The following is a 24090-nucleotide window of genomic DNA, read 5'->3' as shown; positions in this document are numbered from 1 at the left end:
CACTCCATTTCGTTGCCATGAGGAGCCACTGCCGTGACCACCTAGCAAATTAAAACAAACAGGTGGCAGATGGAGCTTGTGGGAAAGCAGAATTGACTCCCCTCAACCAGACGATGCTGAGGGCTGCTGATAGACATCAATAATAGGATATTTCCAGAGGACTTTTCACAACCCCAGTATTATTCCTTTGAAATACCCTTTACACCATGGAATGTGGAATAGATAGCACTTCGGACTGTAAACCACATTTTTAAATGTGTGGTTAGTCAATAGTCCAAGGTAGTGTACACTGTACATACCTTCAGCAGATTTCACAGGTGTAGGCTTTTATAAGACGTAATGAGAAATACCTACACACTGTTTCAAAGCTTCCCAGTGTTTCATGCAGCAATGTTTCAGCCACTTCTTTGTAAAGGTCAGACAGACAGACACTATGAAAAACCTATACGAATCCATCTACAAATGTTTCTATAGCTGAGCTGAAGGAGAACCTTCAACACTTTGTGAAGGAGACCAACTCCCAGCGGCCAGACTTCATCAAGCTGGTCCGTCACGACAAGCAGGAGGGACTGATCCGCTCCCGGGTCAGTGGGTGGAGGGCCGCCAGCGCCCCCGTCGTGGCCCTGTTCGATGCCCACGTGGAGTTCAACATCGGATGGTAAGGGACTGGGATGCCATATGTGTATGTGCCTATCTGTCCAACAGCTAAAAACATTGCATAGAAACATGTTGATATAATTACAGGTTGGCTGTTCATATTAAAATTGATCTGAGGCCTTTTGTACAAAAAAAAAAGTTGATGCTATTTGTGTGTCTGCTGATGATCCTTCCTTTTCCAAATCTAATTGCACACTTATGCAAGCCCCGTGGAGACCTAACATTGTTATTTTGAATGATTGATTGAACAATGTCTGTCATTAAAATTAAAATAATCAGGAGCTGTGGACATGTTGTCCAATGCCAGTCAAGAGCCAGTCCGCAATATGATTTTCTGTCTTATCTTGAAGTGTTCTATCTAGTCTAAAATTGAAAACTCAAACTCCCATGTAGAAGTCTTCAAATGTCCTTTAGTGAGAACTACACTGAGTGTACAAAACATTAAGGACACCTTCCTAATATTGAGTTGCACCCCCCCCTTTTGCCCTCAGAACAGCCTTAATTCGTCGAGGCATGGACTCTACAAGGTGTCGAAAGTGTTCCACAGGGATGCTGGCCCATGTTGACTCCAATGCTTCCCAAAGTTGTGTCAAGTTGGCAGGATGTCCTTTGAGTGGTGGACCATTCTTGATACGTGTGAAAAACCCAGCAGCGTTGCAGTTCTTGACACAAACCGTTGCGCCTGGCACCAACTACCATACCCCGTTCAAAGGCACTTCAATGTTTTGTCTTGCCCCTTCACCCTCTGAATGGCACACATACACAATCCATGTCTCAGTTGTCTCAAGGCTTAAAACTCCTTCTTTAACCAGTCCCCTCCCCTTCATCTACACTGATTTGAAGTGGATTTAACAACTGACATCAATTTGGGATCATAGCTTTCACCTGGATTCATCTGGTCAGTCTGTCATGGAAAGAGCAGGTGTCCTTAATGTTTTGTACACTGTGTATATAAATGTGTTAATATGTGTATTTCCTTGACTGTGGCTTTGACTCATGTCTGGCTTGTTATCTGACATGCATGGTAATAAGCTTTATCCAACCTCATTTGTTTCACCCACCAAATCAACACATCTAAAACTCATATTCTTTGTGTGGCACGGAATACTGGAACCTATAGCCATAGGACAAGAACCCATAAAGAGCCATTAACAATCAGTGGGCAGGATGAAAGACCCACATTCCCACTGTTTCCCCCCATCTTTCCTGTGATGTTAGGGAAGTAATGAAAAATGCATGGTGATAGAATGTGTTCTTCCTCATATCGTTTTCATTGAAAAAGACACAGTGAATGTGATAGCTACACAACGTCCCACCATGCCTTGTCTTCCCGACAGGGCCGAGCCCATCCTGCTCAGGATCAAGGAGGACAGAACACGCATCATCTCGCCATCGTTTGACAACATCAAGTATGACACGTTTGAGATCGAGGAGTATCCGCTGTCTGCTCAGGGCTTCGACTGGGAGCTGTGGTGTCGCTACCTGAATCCGCCCAAAGCCTGGTGGACCCAGCACAACCACACCGCCCCTATCAGGTTACTGTCAGCTAAGACTTTAATAATCAACAGTTGTCTTCTGCTATTTCACAGGCACTGTTTCTGTTGGCATTGAGAAACCCACATCATTTTGTTTAGTCTTTGATTTTGATTACAGAACAATGTAAGAACAATAATGTGTGTGAACCTGTTGCATCAGTTTGATGTAGATGAAAGCTCTTGTTTTCTTTCTCCTGGTTGTTTTTAGACAGCCGTTACTTAGTAACATGATGCAGGAAATCATGCTTATTCTTGACAGCAAAATAAAAATAAAGGAATAGGCAAACAACCTTGTAGGTTTATTATTGAAAACAAATGTTTATCATGAAATCAAATGTGCATAATCTTCAGTTGAGCACTTAGTGTTACAAATAAACGAGCAAGTACTAGGAAGTAGTTCAGAACTACAGCGCATAAATTACTTTCTCTCTCTTTTGCCATTTTGTACCAGGAGCCCAGCTCTAATTGGCTGTTTCGTGGTGGACAGGAAGTACTTTGAGAAGATTGGCCTATTGGATGAGGGAATGGAGGTCTATGGTGGAGAGAATGTGGAGCTTGGCATCAGGGTGAGTGGAGTCCAAATTATAATCAGCTCAGTAATACAGTGAGGGGAAAAAAGTATTTGATCCCCTGCAGATTTTGTACGTTTGCTCACTGACAAAGAAATGATCAGTCTATAATTTTAATAGTAGGTTTATTTGAACAGTGAGAGACAGAATAACAACAAAAAAATCCAGAAAAACGCATGTCAAAAATGTTATAAATTGATTTGCATTTTAATGAGGGAAATAAGTATTTGACCCCTCTGCAAAACATGACTTAGTACTTGGTGGTAAAACCCTTGTTGGCAATCAGAGGTCAGACGTTTCTTGTAGTTGGCCACCAGGTTTGCACACATCTCAGGAGGGATTTTGTACCACTCCTCTTTGCAGATCTTCTCCAAGTCATTAAGGTTTCAAGGCTGACGTTTGGCAACTCGAACCTTCAGCTCCTTCCACAGATTTTCTATGGGATTAAGGTCTGGAGACTGGCTAGGCCACTCCAGGACCTTAATGTGCTTCTTCTTGAGCCACTCCTTTGTTGCCTTGGCCGTGTGATTTGGGTCATTGTCATGCTGGAATACCCATCCACGACCCATTTTCAATGCCCTGGCTGAGGGAAGGAGGTTCTCACCCTAGATTTGACGGTACATGGCCCCGTCCATCATCCCTTTGATGCGGTGAAGTTGTCCTGTCCCCTTAGCAGAAAAACACCCCCAAAGCATAATGTTTCCACCTCCATGTTTGACGGTGGGGATGGTGTTCTTGGGGTCATAGGCAGCATTCCTCCTCCTCCAAACACGGCGAGTTGAGTTGATGCCAAAGAGCTCGATTTTGGTCTCATCTGACCACAACACTTTCACCCAGTTCTCCTCTGAATCATTCAGATGTTCATTGGCAAACTTCAGACGGGCATGTATATGTGCTTTCTTGAGCAGGGGGACCTCGCGGGCGCTGCAGGATTTCAGTCCTTCACGGCGTAGTGTGTTACCAATTGTTTTCTTGGTGACTATGGTCACAGCTGCCTTGAGATCATTGACAAGATCCTCCCGTGTAGTTCTGGGCTGATTCCTCACCGTTCTCATGATCATTGCAACTCCACGAGGTGAGATCTTGCATGGAGCCCCAGGCCGAGGGAGATTGACAGTTATTTTGTGTTTCTTCCATTTGCGAATAATCACACCAACTGTTGTCACCTCTTCACCAAGCTGCTTGGTGATGGTATTGTAGCCCATTCCAGCCTTGGGTAGGTCTACAATCTTGTCCCTGACATCCTTGGAGAGCTCTTTGGTCTTGGCCATGGTGGAGAGTTTGGAATCTGATTGATTGATTGCTTCTGTGGACAGGTGTCTTTTATACAGGTAACACACTGAGATTAGGAGCACTCCCTTTAAGAGTGTGCTCCTAATCTCAGCTCGTTACCTGTATAAAAGACACCTGGGAGCCAGAAATCTTTCTGATTGAGAGGGGGTCAAATACTTATTTCCTTCATTAAAATGCAAATCAATTTAAGATTTTTGACATGCGTTTTTCTTGATTTTTTGCTGTTATTCTGTCTCTCACTGTTCAAATAAACCTACCATTGAAATTATAGACTGATAATTTCTTTGTCAGTGGGCAAACATACAAAATCAGCAGGGGATCAAATACTTTTTTCCCTCACTGTATGCTTAAATAGGGCCAAATCCTAACTTGAGATCGGTCCCCCATTGACATCAATGCATAATTTACACAAATGTCTGAGTTACGTACATGCCCAGATCTCAAGTTAGGATTTGAGAACTCTTATACTCATTAGTGTGTGTAATAATCCACTGCTGCACTACTGTCTGTTGCTGGCGGATACAACCAGTCAGCTCAGCACTCCTCCAGTTGGGCCATGGGAGGAGCTGCAGTGTGTCAGAACCCCCCACTTCCCCCATGGTGTGCTGAAACTCACCCAGCTCCGTGACTTGCACACTTCCATATAGCCATAGAGCTGAAAGTATATCAAACAAACACTTAGACAAACCCTAATTACTATGCACACTGCACATAGAATAGAATAGAACGGGCTTGGAAGCTCTTACCCTTGCAATTTGATTGGTAAACTCATGGGGACAATCGCAATGGCTGCCTGGTATTGTGATAAAACAATTTCCATGATTGTTTGGAATGTTCTATTAACTGATGCTGGATTGCCATGTTAATGTAGAATGTTTATTCCAGTGGAGGCTGGTGGGAGGAGATGTAGGAGGACGGGCTCATTGGTAATGGCTGGAATGGAATAAATGGAATGGTATCAAACACATCAAATATATGGAAACCACATGTTTGACTCTGTTCCATTTATTCCATTCCAGCCATTACAATTTTTTACATTTACATTTTAGTCATTTAGCAGACGCTCTTATCCAGAGTGACTTACAGTTAGTGAGTGCATACATTTTCATACAATGAGCCCGTCCTCCTAAAGCTCCTCCCACCAGCTTCCACTGGTTTATTTAAATGATGCTAACTGAAGTGGCTCATGCAATGGAATGTATTTTTTGTAATGTCAGTTAAGTTGACTCAACAAATCACAGGACAGATTGAATGGTACACTTCCTGCTTTTACTTCCTGGCATGGGTACACTCACAATGGCTGCCAGTCCACCCATTATTCCATATTTGACTTGAATGGGGACTCCCGTTCTATTCATTATATTTTTATGATGGGTCCAGTGTGGATCTTTGTGCCTCCTTTCCCTTGCAGTGTTGTGGTCCTGCAGCATCAGCAGGGAAGGGAATAGCCTACTCTTTGGTAGGATAAATCCCGTCGTTCACTCTGAAGACCGGGTGTTACGATAATGATAATTGGTGGTTCCAGCTGTCACTCCCTTTATCCTGCCGAAGGGAGGAATGTGCTCTCTAGCAACTGTATTATCTATTGCATTATGGACCTGGAAAATGCAGGTTGACGTTTATTGAGATGGGTCTTGTCCTGGAAGCAGAACCAAGCGATTTCCGCTAGATGGGCCAGTTGCAAAGTCAAAATTCTCTGTATTGTAAAAATTAATGAAAACAAAAATTATTTTAAGGTTAGGGTTAGCAGTGTGGTTAGGGTTAGGTTTAAAATGAAATGTTATGACTTTGTGGCTGTGCCAGCTAGTGACCATTCTGCAGCGCTGCCTCCAGAGCAAGATACATGACGAAAAACTTGAACCTGCTGGCTTAATGAGAAATACTTATTGCGTGGAAATATGGCAAAAGTTCAAGGACACTAAAAGTATGTGGACATCCCTTCAAATTAGTGGATTCGGCTGACAGGTGTATAAAATCGAGCAAAGCCATGCAATCTCCATAGACAAACATTGGCAGTAGAATGGCCAGTACTGAAGAGCACAATGACTTTCAACGTGGCACCGTCATAGGATGCCACCTTTCCAACAAGTTAGTTCGTCACATTGCTGCCCTGGTCAAATGTAAGTGCAGTTATTGTGAAGTGGAAACGTCTAGGAGCAGCAACGGCTCAGCCTGAAGTGGTAAGCCACAGAATGGGACCACCGAGTGCTGAAGCGTGTAGCGTGTAAAAATCCTCTGTCCTCGGTTGCAACACTCACTACCGAGTTCCAAACTGCTTCTGGAACAGAGTTGAGCGATTGGAAATCCCACTCATCGCTCCATGTGCTTTCATACTGCTCCGCTAAAAACCGCTCGGCGCTCACAGGAAAAAAAACTGCCGCTCCAAATTCGCTTCATTCATTAAAATCACAATTTAACCAACACCCATCTATTTTTGTGACTACCTGGACCTACCAATTGGTTTTTAAGTATTGAAACCAAACCATATGGATTTGAATGAAAAGTATTTGAATAAACATGAAAAGGTTAATGTAAGAAGATAACATCATTTCAAATAGGCTACATGTCATATTAAACAGCATATAAACAGTCTAAATAGGTCAGGAGCCAGACAGGGAGCCTAAGAAGGAACGAAAATGAATTATTTAGGCTATATTATTTCAATTATTTCAAGGCTATAGCCTACAAAGATATACACACTAGGCTGGTAGGGACATAAAACGCTCAGCATTTAAACAACATTTCGTTGTATAAAATCTTTATCAAATCAAATCTATATATTGTGCATATAGGCCGTTACTTACTTAGAATTAAATACAAATTAAATGAAAAATGACTTAGTGCCTTTGAATTCATTTTTAGAATTCATTTTTTGAAACACGAGTTTGGCCAGTCTGTGGCTTCAGGCTCATGTGATGGTGCCTGGAGAGCCGGCCAGCAGCGGAGAATACCCTCTCCATACTTGCAGAGCCACTGGGGATGCTAAACACCCTTTTGGGCACTCTTGCCAGGCTGGGCATAGATGCAGAGTTTATTTTTTATTTTTCTATAGGTAGGCCTAAAGGTTATTAGGCAAAATAACCCAATCAAAACAGAAAGCTCCTTGAACGTGGCAATATGAAAGGGCAATTGGGCCAAAATCAATTATGGCCTATTGTATAGATAATAGAACAAAAATGAATTAAACGTTTAAGAGATCTGATTTTTAGTTTAGAAATACTTTGCTACAATGACACACTTGGTTAACTACCCACCTCGTACCTTGCTTTTAGCATGTGCACGTAGCATGCTTTTGGGATACGTGTCTTTTCAGATTCCACAATGATTATTTAGTTGTGGACACTAAATCACCAAACTCCCTCTCTTGCTCTTAGACCTAATCTTTGTAAGTCACCTTGATTTAGCACCTGTGTGAAAATATTTAGCGAACTCTATGACAGTAGCTAAAGCAAGGGCCTATAGCAGCACACAAGTAAATCAAATCAAATAAAATCAAATTTTATTGGCCACATGCGCCGAATACAACAGGTGCAGACATTACAGTGAAATGCTTACTTACAGCCCTTAACCAACAGTGCATTTATTTTTTAATAAAAAAGTAAAATAAAACAACAAAAGTGTCTGGGTAGCCATGATTAGCTGTTCAGGAGTCTTATGGCTTGGGGGTAGAAGCTGTTGAGAAGTCTTTTGGACCTAGACTTGGCACTCCGGTACCGCTTGCCGTGCGGTAGCAGAGAGAACAGTCTATGACTAGGGTGGCTGGAGTCTTTGACAATTTTGAGGGCCTTCCTCTGACACCGCCTGGTATAGAGGTCCTGGATGGCAGGAAGCTTGGCCCCAGTGATGTACTGGGCCGTACGCACTACCCTCTGTAGTGCCTTGCGGTCGGAGGCCGAGCAGTTGCCATACCAGGCAGTGATGCAACCAGTCAGGATGCTCCCGATGGTGTAGCTGTATACATTTTTGAGGATCTCAGGACCCATGCCAAATGTTTTCAGTCTCCTGAGGGGGAATAGGCTTTGTCGTGCCCTCTTCACGACTGTCTTGGTGTGTTTGGACAATGATAGTTCGTTGGTGATGTGGGCACCAAGGAACTTGAAGCTCTCAACCTGTTCCACTACAGCCCCGTCGATGAGAATGGGGGCGTGCTCAGTCCTCTTTTTTTTCCTGTAGTCCACAATCATCTCCTTTTGTCTTGTCTTATCCTGGCACCACACGGCCAGGTCTCTGACCTCCTCCCTATAGGCTGTCTCATCGTTGTCGGTGATCAGGCCTACCACTGTTGTGTCGTCGGCAAACTTAATGATGGTGTTGGAGTCGTGCCTGGCCATACAGTCATGGGTGAACAGGGAGTACAGAAGGGGACTGAGCACGCACCCCTGAGGGGCCCCCGTGTTGAGGATCAGTGTGGAAGATGTGTTGTTACCTACCCTTACCACCTGGGGGCAGCCCGTCAGGAAGTCCATGATCCAGTTGCAGAGGGAGTTGTTTAGTCCCAGGATCCTTAGCTTAGTGATGAGCTTTGAAGGCACAATGGTGTTGAACGCTGAGCTGTAGTTAATGAATAGCATTCTCACGTAGGTGTTCCTCTTGTCCAGGTGGGAAAGGGCAGTGTGGAGTGCAATAGAGATTGCATCATCTGTGAATCTGTTGGGGCGGTATGCAAATTGGAGTGGGTCTAGGGTTTCTGGGATAATGCTGTTGATGTGAGCCATGACCAGCCTTTCAAAGCACTTCATGGCTACAGACGTCAGTGCCATGGGTCGGTAGTCCTTTAGGCAGGTTATCTTAGTGTCCTTGGGCACGGGGACTATGGTGGTCTGCTTGAAACATGTTGGTATTACAGACTCAGTCAGGGACATGTTGAAAATGTCAGTGAAGACACTTGCCAGTTGGTCAGCACATGCTCGGAGTACACGTCCTGGTAATCCGTCTGGCCCTGCGGCCTTGTGAATGTTGACCTGCTTAAAAGTCTTACTCACATTGGCTACGGAGAACGTGATCACATAGTCATCCGGAACAGCTGGTGCTCTCATGCATGCTTCAGTGTTGCTTGCCTCGAAGCGAGCATAGAAGTGGTTTAGCTCGTCTGGAAGTCTTGTGTCACTGGGCAGCTCGTGGCTGTGCTTCCCTTTGTAGTCTGTAATAGTTTTCAAGCCCTGCCACATCCGACGAACGTCAGAGCCGGTGTAGTACGATTCAATCTTAGTCCTGTATTGACTCTTTGCCTGTTTGATGGTTTGTCTGAGGGCATAGCGGGATTTCTTATAAGCGTCCAGGTTAGAGTCCCGCTCCTTGAAAGCGGCAGCTCTACCCTTTAGCTCAGTGCCGATGTTGCCTGTAATCCATGGCTTCTGGTTTTGGTATGTATGTACGTACGGTCACTGTGGGGAAGACCTCATCGATGCACTTATTGATGAAGCCAGTGACTGATGTGGTGTACTCCTCAATGCTATCTGAAGAATCCCAGAACATGTTCCAGTCTGTGCTAGCAAAACAGTCCTGTAGCTTAGCATCTGCATCATCTGACCACTTTTTCATTAACCGAGTCACTGTTGCTTCCTGCTTTAGTTTTTGCTTATAAGCAGGAATCAGGAGGATAGAGTTATGGTCAGATTTGCCGAATGGAGGGCGAGGGAGAGCTTTGTATGCGTCTCTGTGTGTGGAGTAAAGGTGGTCTAGAGTTTTTTTTCCTCTGGTTGCACATTTAACATGCTGGTAGAAATGAGGTAGAACGGATTTAAGTTTCCCTGCATTAAAGTCCCCGGCCACTAGGAGTGCTGCCTCTGGATGAGTGTTTTCCTATTCACTTATGGCCTTATACAGCTCATTCAGTGCAATCTTAATGCCAGCATTGGTTTGTGGTGGTAAATAGACAGCTATGAAAAATATGGATGAAAACTCTCTTGGTAAATAGTGTGGTCTACACCTTATCATAAGATACTCTACCTCAGGCGAGCATAACCTCGAGACTTCCTTAGTATTTGATTTTGTGCACCAGCTGTTGTTTACAAATATACACAGACCGCCACCCCTTGTCTTACCGGAGTCAGCCGTTCTATCCTGCCGATGTAGCATATAGCCTGCTAGCTGTATGTTGTCCATGTCGTCGTTCAGCCACGACTCGGTGAAACATAAGATATTACAGTTTTTAATGTCCCGTTGGTAGGATAACCGTAATCTTAGGTCATGCAATTTATTCTCAAATGATTGAAGATTGGCTAATAGGATTGATGGAAGAGGCAGTTTACTCGCTCGCCGTCGTATCCTTACAAGGCACCCCGACCTACGTCCACGATATCTCCGTCTCTTTCTCATGCTGTAGGATATCCTTCGCGTCCGACTTGTTGAAGAAAAATTATTCATCCAATACGAGGTGAGTAATCGCTGTCCTGATATCCAGAAGCTCTTTTTGGTTGTAAGAGACGATGGCAGAAACATTATGTACAGAATAAATTACAAATAACGCGGAAAAACACACATAATAGTACAATTGGTTAGAGGGCTGTAAAACGGCAGCCATCTTCTCCCCGAGCCATTCTAATAAGTAGACTACAAATGCATGCTGGGGCGGGCATGCCCTGAGCTCATGAAGTGAGCGCTACTGGAGCGCAACTGGAGCGAGATGTTGGTATAAAGATCCATTGAATCTTTGGAGCATCACAATCACCAGTGTGCTGGAGTTTCTTTTCAATACAGTACAGAAAAAGAAGTTCAGGTACGGCCAACTTGAAGTCCTTTATAGAATGGTTTATCCGTGCTGTCTTAACAGGCTATGCATGCGAGTGCATACATAATCCCCTCTATCTTTGCAGATAACAGAAACTCAAGTCATGGATAATCAGTGTTGTTGTCAATGATTATGTAAATGAGGCATTTTGATAACGGAATCCAGAATTACACATCTTTCCACAGGGCATAACATCCCCCGTAGTGAATAGTTATATTTAGGCCTGCCAAAATAAGGGGAATCGGCAGTAATGGGATTTGTCCGTTTTTCTACAGATGCTTCCTCTCTGGTACCCCATAACCACATGCTATGCTTTAATAAAGACTTTATTTATAGATCTATCTTCATTATGTTTTCCCACTGTATATTTACTGCTGATTTTCTCCCATTAGATTACTTCAGAATCTTATCTCAGCAGGCAGTCATTTTCTGATTAAATCACAATTTACAACCCATTTGTTAGTTAGCCCCCATCAGCATCTCAATTAGCAAACTTTTCCTTTGAGTTCCTGACCAAGTTGTGTGTTTAGTTTATGACAATGAAAATGTGTGGGTGAAACAATTCAGCGCTCATAATAACTGATATTTCTAGTCCTGGACACTATTCCTTATACCTTCCACCCACCACGTACAGCCAGGTGTAATGTTGTCTGCAGATACAGTTGTCTCCAGTCCAAAATAGTAGGCACATGCCCCGTATGATCCCCATGAGAAGGATTTACCTCTGAGAGAAAGAAAAGAGCTCTTGGGGCTCTTCCCAGCAGGAATATATTGGAGGATGAAGGAAGACTCTCTCTCTCTCTCTCTCTCTCTCTCTCTCTCTCTCTCTCTCTCTCTGACTTTCTCTCTCACTCAGACTTTCTCTCTCACTCAGACTTTCTATCTCTCACACACACAGGCTGATATGCTACATTATATGCTAAATAATAGCTCCTCACAACCCTTTACAGTATGTCGCTTTACAAAATATGGTGATTCTTAAAAGCCGTTTGGAGACGGTTGTGCACCAAAAGCTCTACAGTAGTCCAATGATTTGTGTGAGACGTGGCAGACAGTCTTTATATGACAGATAATTTATTGATGCTGACTTCCTTCCTTACATCTAACCCTGTGTGCACTACTGAGCTCTGTACACTTCCAAGGATATAACTCAACTTCCTACTGCTTTTGAAATATGTTATTTCGACTCTTTTCTGTGTGTAACTACAGGTATGGCAATGTGGGGGCAGTGTGGAGGTTTTGCCCTGTTCTCGGATAGCGCATATTGAGCGCGCTCACAAGCCCTACACTCAAGACCTGACTGCTCATGTGCGGCGGAATGCACTTAGGGTGGCCGAGGTGTGGATGGACGAATACAAGAACCACGTTTACATGGCCTGGAACATTCCCCCACAGGTAAAGACCACAGCCTCCTTAGAGTGGGTCATTATCCTACCCTCCTGACCATGTGACCTGAGCAGGAAAAACTCCAGGCCCTAGTGAATTCATTCTAAACATGGATTCCATAAATGTTTTATTTAAGGATAGGTTGTCATGTGGGTATCCATCGCAGGTGGCTCGTGAGGGGAGGACGGCTCATAATAATGGCTGGAATGGAGTTAATGGAATGGAATCAAACATCTGGAAACCATGTTTGATACCGTTCCATTTACTCCGTTCCAGCCATTACAATGAACCCGTCCTCCACAATTAAGGTGCCACCACCCACCTGTGGTATCCCATGTGTTGGTGTGTCTATTTCTAGAACTCAGGGATTGACATAGGGGACCTCACGGAGAGGAAGGCTTTGAGGAACAGACTGCAGTGTAAATCTTTCAGCTGGTTCTTGGCCAACATCTACTCTGAGATGAGAACCTACAGTGACACCGTTGCCTATGGAGTGGTGAGTATGTTATATCTGTTCATGGGTCGTTTCACGAAAAGCCTTTTTGTGTCTCTTTCATATTTTAAGTAGAAATTGTGCACCAATACTGAATTTTAAAAGCCTGTTATATTAAATGAAGTGCCCTTTAATATAGACCACATGGAGAATTCAATAAATCAGATTTTTCTGTATGAATAAAGGCCTGCTAAAGTGCTGAAATTCAGCGACCCTGTGTCAACCCTGTGTCACTTCTAGGAACATTTCAACTCACTTAATCCCAACATTTCTCCAAGTTTCACCATCAATGTAAATCCCTAGTTACAGTGGGGAAAAACATATTTAGTCAGCCACCAATTGTGCAAGTTCTCCCACTTAAAAAGATGAGAGAGGCCTGTAATTTTCATCATAGGTACACGTCAACTATGACAGACAAATTGAGAGAAAAAAAATCCAGAAAATCACATTGTAGGATTTTTTATGAATTTATTTGCAAATTATGGTGGAAAATAAGTATTTGGTCAATAACAAAAGTTTCTCAATACTTTGTTATATACCCTTTGTTGGCAATGACACAGGTCAAGCGTTTTCTGTAAGTCTTCACAAGGTTTTCACACACTGTTGCTGGTATTTTGGCCCATTCCTCCATGCAGATCTCCTCTAGAGCAGTGATGTTTTGGGGCTGTCGCTGGGCAACACGGACTTTCAACTCCCTCCAAAGATTTTCTATGGGGTTGAGATCTGGAGACTGGCTAGGCCACTCCAGGACCTTGAAATGCTTCTTAAGAAGCCACTCCTTCGTTGCCCGGGCGGTGTGTTTGGGATCATTGTCATGCTGAAAGACCCAGCCACGTTTCATCTTCAATGCCCTTGCTGATGGAAGGAGGTTTTCACTCAAAATCTCACAATACATGGCCCCATTCATTCTTTCCTTTACACGGATCAGTCGTCCTGGTCCCTTTGCAGAAAAACAGCCCCAAAGCACGATGTTTCCACCCCCATGCTTCACAGTAGGTATGGTGTTCTTTGGATGCAACTCAGCATTCTTTGTCCTCCAAACACGACGAGTTGAGTTTTGACCAAAAAGTTATATTTTGGTTTCATCTGACCATATGACATTCTCCCAATCCTCTTCTGGATCATCCAAATGCACTCTAGCAAACTTCAGACGGGCCTGGACATGTACTGGCTTAAGCAGGGAGACACGTCTGGCACTGCAGGATTTGAGTCCCTGGCGGCGTAGTGTGTTACTGATGGTAGGCTTTGTTACTTTGGTCCCAGCTCTCTGCAGGTCATTCACTAGGTCCCCCCGTGTGGTTCTGGGATTTTTGCTCACCGTTCTTGTGATCATTTTGACCCCACGGGGTGAGATCTTGCGTGGAGCCCCAGATCGAGGGAGATTATCAGTGGTCTTGTATGTCTTCCATTTCCTAATAATTGCTCCCACAGTTGATTTCTTCAAACCAAGCTGCTTACCTAGTTTGGAGTGTGACTGTTTGAGGTTGTGGACAGGTGTCTTTTATACTGATAACAAGTTCAAACAGGTGCCATTAAAACAGGTAACGAGTGGAGGACAGAGGAGCCTCTTAAAGAAGAAGTTACTGGTCTGTGAGAGCCAGAAATCTTGCTTGTTTGTAGGTGACCAAATACTTATTTTCCACCATAATTTGCAAATAAATTCATAAAAAATCCTACAATGTGATTTTCTGGAGAAAAAAATTCTCAATTTGTCTGTCATAGTTGACGTGTACCTATGATGAAAATTACAGGCCTCTCTCATCTTTTTAAGTGGGAGAACTTGCACAATTGGTGGCTGATTAAATACTTTCTTCCCCCACTGTATTTAGTTGCTTTGAGAAAGTAATTTCAGAAGATTATTATTTATTTCATGTGATTAGTGATTCATTTACGTCAGTCCCTCATTTTAAGGTCAACCCTGTTATGTGAACTGAACTCTCGTTTTAATATGGTGAAACTATTCCTTTTAAAATATTTTTTTCAATAGAAACATTGAACATCTAATAGTCAAATTATAGTGTAGAAGGAAGTGAGCTGGTTATACTCTTTTTGGCCATATTCGGGTGTTTTATGGAGGAAAACTGAGCGGGTCGAGCATATAACACGTCAACCCTGTTACCCATAGATAATAGACAGGCTGGAAATGTATTAGCAATTTTAAAAATATTGTTAGCTTGCATTCAATTGCCACTCCCTGTTGCACAAAACAAGCTTTCGTTCCCCCTGTCCCGAGGAGATTTATAGCTGATTTAAGATAAAATCGTCAACCCTGTTACGGTCAACCCTGTTACTTTATTTGTCACTTAATAGGCACTTACTATAGTCATTTTTGTATTTTAACCTCTTGATGGGAAAACAACTTGTTTTTTATGAAGTTGAACATGTCCTCTTCATGACAATGTTAAATGAGGTGAAATCTAACGGTTTTTTGGGACAAAGTTACACTTCTTAAAAGGCACCGAATTGGTGGAACGACCCACATACTGTTCATGCTGAAACAGTCTTTTGAAATATCTTAGCGAGAACATTACTGTCATAGGAGTCGATTTCAAGCCACAGCTTGTGGACATACCTCCACTGAAGCAATGAAAGGTTGAAGGTCAGTTGTATTTAAACATGAGTAATAAAATGGTCCAAAAATATCTTCACCACCCCTCTAGTGCTTTTCTTGGTTGTTTGATGAGCACTTCACTTCACAACTGTGTTATAAATATTTGATGCGGGATCATGACACTACTGAGCATGTGTGGGAGTCGAGCTGTGAATATGATTTTGAAGGCATTGCTATCAAAACAACTTGTTGAAACACATTTGAAGAATACATATTTGACCAAGGATGTGATCACTAAATTCACATGATAGTTCTCTTAAAGCTGAACTGAATATAAGTGCGTTGTTGAGAGTGATATTATCATGACAATAACATTTAATACACAATATCATATTAAAAAGTGCGATTTATTTATTTTTGTAGATGTAGCTCTAAAATGTGACTAAATTTGTTGTCATATTTATTTAGTGGCAAAACATATTTCTTCCCTTGTTGATGTGAGGATAATGAAATACAATTGTTTATACTATTGTGTTATCTCTGTAATTAGCCTAAAGTGCTTCCATTTGTCAAACTCTTCGTTACACAGACCAGTTATGTGCTGTGTCATTCTATCGTTAACAGACTAATTAACCGTTGTCGTTGGCCAGACAGAAGAAGGCACAGCTTAAGTGCTTTTCAGAAACAGATTGTCCGTTAACGCGTGCAGAGCCATAGCTTCTGCATCCTTAATCTGTCTCCGTCCCTGCTCCATGGTTATGTGGTTGAAACAGCCTTGGTTTTCCTCCTCTGTGTCTGTCTCCTCCAGTTGAAGAACACTCTGAGGAGTGACCTGTGTCTAGACCAGGGGCCTGACTCGGACAACATCCCCATCCTGTACATCTGCCATGGGATGACGCCACAGGTGAGTGCCCTCTGACCCCTCCATCTGTAAGGTCACTCCCTATTCTGTCCTGGTTCTAACGTATACACCACAGCAATTACTGTATTACTGGGTCTTTTCTCCCACTTAAAATAAGATCCTTGCTTTAACTATGACTCAGGCTATTCATCCTTGTTTCCTTGTCTGTTGTTCAATGTAAAAGCTCTTGAAAAAGGTATTAATGTTTCTAAATGCCTAGTGCTTTTATACTACTTGTCCCTTTTACCTTTTGGAAATGTGCTGGATTTTACAGCAAATTAAAAAAAAATGTCTGTCCGTCTACATACAGTGGGGAAAAAAAGTATTTAGTCAGCCACCAATTGTGCAAGTTCTCCCACTTAAAAAGATGAGAGGCCTGTAATTTTCATCATAGGTACACGTCAACTATGACAGAAAAATGAGGAAAGAAATCCAGAAAATCACATTGTAGGATTTTTTATGAATTTCTTTGCAAATTATGGTGGAAAATAAGTATTTGGTCAATAACAAAAGTTTCTCAATACTTTGTTATATACCCTTTGTTGGCAATGACACAGGTCAAGCGTTTTCTGTAAGTCTTCACAAGGTTTTCACACACTGTTGCTGGTATTTTGGCCCATTCCTCCATGCAGATCTCCTCTAGAGCAGTGATGTTTTGGGGCTGTCGCTGGGCAACACGGACTTTCAACTCCCTCCAAAGATTTTCTATGGGGTTGAGATCTGGAGACTGGCTAGGCCACTCCAGGACCTTGAAATGCTTCTTAAGAAGCCACTCCTTCGTTGCCCGGGCGGTGTGTTTGGGATCATTGTCATGCTGAAAGACCCAGCCACGTTTCATCTTCAATGCCCTTGCTGATGGAAGGAGGTTTTCACTCAAAATCTCACGATACATGGCCCCATTCATTCTTTCCTTTACACGGATCAGTCGTCCTGGTCCCTTTGCAGAAAAACAGCCCCAAAGCACGATGTTTCCACCCCCATGCTTCACAGTAGGTATGGTGTTCTTTGGATGCAACTCAGCATTCTTTGTCCTCCAAACACGACGAGTTGAGTTTTGACCAAAAAGTTATATTTTGGTTTCATCTGACCATATGACATTCTCCCAATCCTCTTCTGGATCATCCAAATGGACTCTAGCAAACTTCAGACGGGCCTGGACATGTACTGGCTTAAGCAGGGGGACACGTCTGGCACTGCAGGATTTGAGTCCCAGGCGGCGTAGTGTGTTACTGATGGTAGGCTTTGTTACTTTGGTCCCAGCTCTCTGCAGGTCATTCACTAGGTCCCCCCGTGTGGTGCTGGGATTTTTGCTCACCGTTCTTGTGATCATTTTGACCCCACGGGGTGAGATCTTGCGTGGAGCCCCAGATCGAGGGAGATTATCAGTGGTCTTGTATGTCTTCCATTTCCTAATAATTGCTCCCACAGTTGATTTCTTCAAACCAAGCTGCTTACCTATTGCAGATTCAGTCTTCCCAGCCTGGTGCAGGTCTACAATTTTGTTTCTGGTGTCCTTTGACAGCTCTTTGGTCTTGGCCATAGTGGAGTTTGGAGTGTGACTGTTTGAGGTTGTGGACAGGTGTCTTTTATACTGATATCAAGTTCAAACAGGTGCCATTAATACAGGTAACAAGTGGAGGACAGAGGAGCCTCTTAAAGAAGAAGTTACAGGTCTGTGAGAGCCAGAAATCTTGCTTTTTTGTAGGTGACCAAATACTTATTTTCCACCATAATTTGCAAATAAATTCATTAAAAATCCTACAATGTGATTTTCTGGATTTTTTTCTCTCAATTTGTCTGTCATAGTTGACGTGTACCTATGATGAAAATTACAGGCCTCATCTTTTTAAGTGGGAGAACTTGCACAATTGGTGGCTGACTAAATACTTTTTTCCCCCACTGTATTCACATTGAATAATTCATAATTGCAACAAGACAACAAGATGCAGTACGAGGCTGAGTTTTTTGAGGACACTATGTTCTTCTATTGTCAGAGAAGTCAATATAATCGATTGGTGCCTGAAATGTTAAACCTTTGGCTTTTCTCTGGGTCATACCCAGCTACTGTATCTCTCCAAACTGCTGCGTGACTTTTCTGTCTCACGGTCACAATAAATGTTAATTTTATCCCTGAGACGTACATTTAGCTCATGTAAGAAAATGTACTTATTATGCATAAAACATTTACTTTATAATTTTTTGCTGAAACCCAACATATGAGATTATCAATTGTTAAGCTGCTGGATCCGAAATGCAGTTTAGGTCTAGACAGAAACTCAACAGGATTTACTGTAGAATACAAACTGAGAGAAGATCATGTTTTACATTGGGTATGCAGGCTGAAGCCATGCCAAATAGCAGGACATGTCCTCTGCATCTGCACTACGATGGAGTGTGTAGGCCTATACAAACACTATCAGTGCATTATCTGGGTATGGTGGTGAATGTCAGGGACCAGGAACTAATTAGATAGTGATGGCCTGTCTATTATTGAGGAGGTAGAAGGGTGTTTCTTGTGGGAACATATGGGCTGCCATGCCACCAGGAGATTCTCCCCTCTCAGCAGGGATCCTCATTTGTACATCTCCCAGTGTTCCTCATTAGAACTGGTGTTACCTAGGAGACCAGACCCTCTAGACTGTATGGAGATGAAGCTCCAACTGGCACTGAACGTGTGTGTGTGTGTGTGTGTAGAGCAGTGGCGTAAAGGACTTAAGTAAAAATACTTTAAAGTACTACTTAAGTCGTTTTTTGAGGTATCTGTACTTTACTTTACTATTTATATTTTTGACAAATTTTACTTCACTACATTCCTAAAGAAAATAATTTACCTTTTAGTCCATACATTTTCCCTGACACCCAAAACTACTTGTTACATTTGGAATGCTTAGCAGGACAGGAAAATGGTCCAAATCACATACATAGCAAGAGAACACATGGTCATCCCTACTGCCTCTGATCTGGCGGACTCACTACACAAATGCATCATTTGTTAATTATGTCTGAGTGTTGGAGTCTGCCCCTGGCTATCTGTACATTTTAAAAACAAGAAAATTGACTTTTACTTAAGTATCTATACTTTTACTCAAGTATGACATTTGGTACTTTTTCCACCACTGGTGAGGAGGACACTTTAGGGATCCATATTGCTTATCAAAGAGCACTCTACAGGTGACTGCAGAGAGTGGAAGGGATACCTTAGTACAGAAAAAAAGTGTGTTAAATTGGTAATTCTGTCTTTACTGGTTTGCGCTATACTGTAGTACCTAAGGTGGTTGTTTTCTCAGTCATACCTGTTGAAAGTTACAGTACCTTGCAAAAGTATTCATCCCCCTTGGCATTTTTCCTATTTTGTTGCATTACAACCTGTAATATAAATTGATTTTTATTTGGATTTCATGTAATGGACATACACAAAATAGTCGAAATTGGTGAAGTGAAATGAAAAAAATAGTTTCAAAGAATTCTAAAAAATAAATAACGGAAAAGTGGTGCGTGCATTTGTATTCACCCCCTTTGCTATGAAGCCCATAAATAAGATCTGGTGCAACCAATTATCTTCAGAAGTCACATAATTAGTTAGATTGCACACAGGTGGACTTAAATAAAGTGCCACATGATCTCAGTATATATACACCTGTTCTGAAAGGCCCCAGAGTCTGCAACATCACTAAGCAAGGGGCACCACCAAGCAAGCGGCACCATGAAGACCAAGGAGCTCTCCAAACAGGTCAGGGACAAAGTTGTAGAGAAGTACAGATCAGGGTTGGGTTATAAAAAAATATCAGAAACTTTGAACATCCCACAGTGCACCATTAAATCCATTATCAAAAAATGGAAAGAATATGGCACCACAACAAACCTGCCAAGAGAGGGCCACCCACCAAAACTCCACAGACCAGGCAAGGAGGGCATTATTCAGAGAGGCAACAAAGAGACCAAAGATAACCCTGAAGGAGCTGAAAAGCTCCACAGCGGAGATTGGAGTATCTGTCCATATGACCACTTTAAGCCGTACACTCCACAGAGCTAGGCTTTACTGAAGAGTGGCCAGAAAAAATCCATTGCTTAAAGAAAAAAATAAGCAAACACGTTTGGTTGATCAAAAGCCATGTGGGAGACTCCCCAAACATATGGAAGAAGGTACTCTGGTCAGATGAGACTAAAATTGAGCTTTTTGGCCATCAAGGAAAACGCTATGTCTGGCGCAAACCCAACACCTCTCATCACCCCGAGAACACCATCCCCACAGTGAAGCATGGTGGTGGCAGCATCATGCTGTGGGGATGTTTTTCATTGGCAGGGACTGGGAAACTGGTCAGAATTGAAGGAATGATGGATGGCATAAATACAGGGAAATTCTTGAGGGAAACCTGTTTCAGTCTTCCAGATATTTGAGACTGGGACGGAGGTTCACCTTCCATCAGGACAATGACCCTAAGCATACTGCTAAAGCAACACTGAAGTGTATTGTAAGGGGAAACATTTAAATGTCTTGGAATAGCCTAGTCAAAGCCCAGACCTCAATCCAATTGAGAATCTGTGGTATGACTTAAAGATTGCTGTACACCAGCGGAACCCATCCAACTTGAAGGAGCTGGAGCAGTTTTGCCTTGAAGAATGGGCAAAAATATATATATATTGAAATCTTAAAGGTAATGGAAGTCAGATATGCTTCTGTAATAGTGTTGTCTAAGCAGAGAGATTGGCTTGTGGAGCTCAATATCTCCTTAAAATTAAACTTGAGGTGAATTACCAGACTATTGAACAAGTGAAATGAATAATCCAGAAGAATGACTTGTTGGAAGTGTTTTAGCAAATAAATTATTATGTAAAAAACTAAGTCAACCAGCCGAACAAGTGTAATGAAAGTTGTATTAAAAAACAGTCTGTCTTTGGAGACAGAAGTTTTATTTAAACAGCCCTAATACTTTACTAAGACCTCGCTTTAAAGCACTCAAGACATTGATTCATGTTTCATCTAATTTTGGAGTATAAATGATTAAAACAATGTCTCCCATTAGGGAGTTAGTATGTTATTTATTTTATACAGAAAAAAACTCTAATTATCTGACTCTAAACTTCCAGAACAACTTCAGACATATTTGTCAGTGGAAAAGCTAATAATTAATCACAACTGAGATCAAAGTATGAACTTGCTTATTGAAAAACTGCACATCTATCCTAGCCATCTTTTTTCAGAGCCAATAAATTGTTTCCCCAAGCAATTTCCATTGAACTTGTTTTCCGCTTAGAAGCAGATGATACATCATATCAGAACATGTGAAAATACCTTACCTAGTATTCTGAGGTAATGAAGGCGATTTGTGAAATTAAGACATTAAAACGATTGTCATTTCGTTACGTCAAGCTCATTTCAAAGATGACTCCCTTTAAGCCCATTAATAAGACAAGGAAATGCGCACTGCTCCACAGCAATAGGGAGCGAGCCAAGGTGAGGAGGGGGAGGGAACGTGTCCCCCCTGCCTGTTAATGTATGCCACCGTCTTCATGTTGTTGGATCTGACCAGCGGGTGGAGGCGCCTGAGCGCAATGTACATCGTCAGAAGTTCCAGGTAATTGATAGCAGTGTGTGGGTAAAATCACTTGGGAAGCCAAACCAGAAAAAAGCTGTATTATAACCTATCAAATTTTATTTGTCACATGCGCCGAATACAACAGGTGTAGACCTTACCGTGAAATGCTTACTTACAAGCCTTTAAGAAAATAGAGTTAAGAAAATATTTACTAAATAAACTAAAGTAAAAAAAAAAAAATAAGATTACAAAAAAAGTAACACAATAAAAGAACAATGAGGCTATATACAGGGGGTACCGGTACCGAGTCAATGTGCGGGGGTACAGGTTCCTGGATGGCAGGAAGCTTGGCCCCAGTGATGTACTGGGCTGTACGCACTACCCTCTGTAGCGCCTTATGGTCGGATGCCGAGCAGTTGCCATACCAGGCGGTGATGAAACCGGTCAGGATGCTCTCGATGGTGCAGCTGTAGAACTTTATGAGGATCTGGGGACCCATGCCAAATCTTTTCAGTCTCCTGAGGGGGAAAAGGCATTGTCGTGCCCTCTTCACAACTTTCTTGGTGTGCTTGGACCATGATAGTTTGTTGGTGATGTGGACACCAAGGAACTTGAAACTCTCGACCCGCTCCACTACAGCCCCGTCAATGTGAATGGGGGCGTGTTCGGCCCTCCTTTTCCTGTAGTCCACGATCATCTCCTTTGTCTTGCTCACGTTGTGGGAGAGGTGGTTGTCCTGGCACCACACTGCCAGGCCTCTGACCTCCTCCCTATAGGCTGTCTCATCGTTGTCGGTGATCAGGCCTACCACCGTTGTGTCGTCAGCAAACGTAATGATGGTGTTGGAGTCGTGCTTGGCCATGCAGTCGTGGGAGTACAGGAGGGGACTAAGCATGCACCCCTGAGGGGCCCCCGTGTTGAGGATCAGCGTGGCAGATGTGTTGTTGCCTACCCTTACCACCTGGGGGCGGCCTGTCAGGAAGTCCATGATCCAGTTGCAGAGGGAGGTGTTTAGTCCCAGGGACCTTAGCTTAGTGATGAGCTTCGTGGGCACTATGGTGTTGAACGCTGAGCTGTAGTCAATTAACAGCATTCTCACATAGGTGTTCCTTTTGTCTAGGTGGGAAAGGGCAGTGTGGAGTGTGATTTGAGATTGCGTCATCTGTGGATCTGTTGGGGCAGTATGCGAATTTGAGTGGGTCTAGGGTTTCCGGGATAATGGTGTTGTGAGCTATGACCAGCCTTTTAAAGCACTTCATGGCTACCGGCGTGAGTGCTACGGGGCAGTAGTCATTTAGGCTGGTTACCTTCGCACAGGCACTATGGTGGTCTGCTTTAAACTTGTAGGTATTACAGACTCGGTCAGGGAGAGGTTAAAAATGTCAGTGAAGACACTTGCCAGTTGGTCCGCTCATGCTCTGAGTACATGTCCTGGTAATCCGTCTGGCCCTACGGCCTTGTGAATGTTGACATGTTTAAAGGTCTTGCTCACGTAACTGGCCAATTCACGGCTGGGTTTCCCTTTGTAGTCCGTAATAGTTTGCAAGCCCTGCCACATCCGACGAGCGTCAGAGCCGGTGTAGTTGGATTCAATCTTAGTCCTGTATTGACGCTTTCCCTGTTTGATGGTTCCTCTGAGGGCATAGCGGGATTTCTTATAAGCGTCCGGTTTAGTGTCCCGGTCCTTGAAAGCGGCAGTTCTAGCCTTTAGCTTGGTGCGGATGTTGCCTGTAATCCATGGTTTCTCGTTGGGATATGTACGTACGGTCACTGTGGGGACGCCGTCGTCGATGCACTTATTGATGAAGCCTGTGACTGAGGTGGTATACTCCTCAATGCCATTGGATGAATACCGGAACATATTCCAGTCTGTGCTAGCAAAACAGGCCTGTAGCGTAGCATCTGCGTCATCTGACCACTTCCGTATTGAGTGAGTCACTGGTACTTCCTGCTTTAGTTTTTGCTTGTAAGCTGGACTCAGGAGGATAGAATTATGATCAGATTTTCCAAATGGAGGGTGAGGGAGAGCTTTGTACGCGTCCCTGTGTGTTGAGTAAAGGTGGTCTAGAGTTTTTTTCCCTCTGGTTGCACATGTCACCTGCTGGTAGAAATTAGGTAAAATGGATTTAAGTTTGCCTGCATTAAAGTCCCCGGCCACTAGGAACACAGCTTCTAGATGAGCGTTTTCTTGTTTGCTTATGGCCTTATACAGCTCGTTGAGTGCGGTCTAAGTGCCAGCATCGGTTTGTGGTGGTAAATAGACGGCCACGAAAAATATAGATAAACTCTCTTGGTAGATAGTGTGGTCTACAGCTTATCATGAGGTACTCTACTTCAGGTGAGCAATACCTCGAGACTACCTTAATATTAGACATCGCACACCAGCTGTTATTGACAAATAGACACACACCCCCCACCCCTCGTCTTTCCTGACGTAG

At 43.0% G+C, this 24090-nt stretch overlaps 1 protein-coding gene across 2 annotated transcripts in view; it reads left to right on the top strand.

The window, feature by feature from the left end:
• Positions 1-24090, top strand: part of LOC311134751 (polypeptide N-acetylgalactosaminyltransferase 18-like) — a gene marked incomplete at both ends in the record, with an annotated part of 150366 nt that overhangs the window by 60270 nt on the left and 66006 nt on the right. The window contains 6 exons of one of the 2 annotated variants that reach the window (XM_084168528.1): positions 475-658; positions 1995-2192; positions 2644-2758; positions 11994-12179; positions 12529-12666; positions 16023-16118. In XM_084168528.1, the coding sequence (XP_084024654.1) occupies positions 475-658; positions 1995-2192; positions 2644-2758; positions 11994-12179; positions 12529-12666; positions 16023-16118 (917 nt within the window). The remainder of the gene's footprint in view (positions 1-474; positions 659-1994; positions 2193-2643; positions 2759-11993; positions 12180-12528; positions 12667-16022; positions 16119-24090) is intronic. The other variant, XM_084168529.1, reaches the window with a different exon arrangement.

The sequence above is a fragment of the Coregonus lavaretus genome (assembly GCF_964263955.1).
Source record: "Coregonus lavaretus genome assembly, chromosome: 9".
Lineage (NCBI taxonomy): Eukaryota > Metazoa > Chordata > Actinopteri > Salmoniformes > Salmonidae > Coregonus > Coregonus lavaretus.
This window is presented reverse-complemented; position numbering and strand designations above follow the sequence as displayed.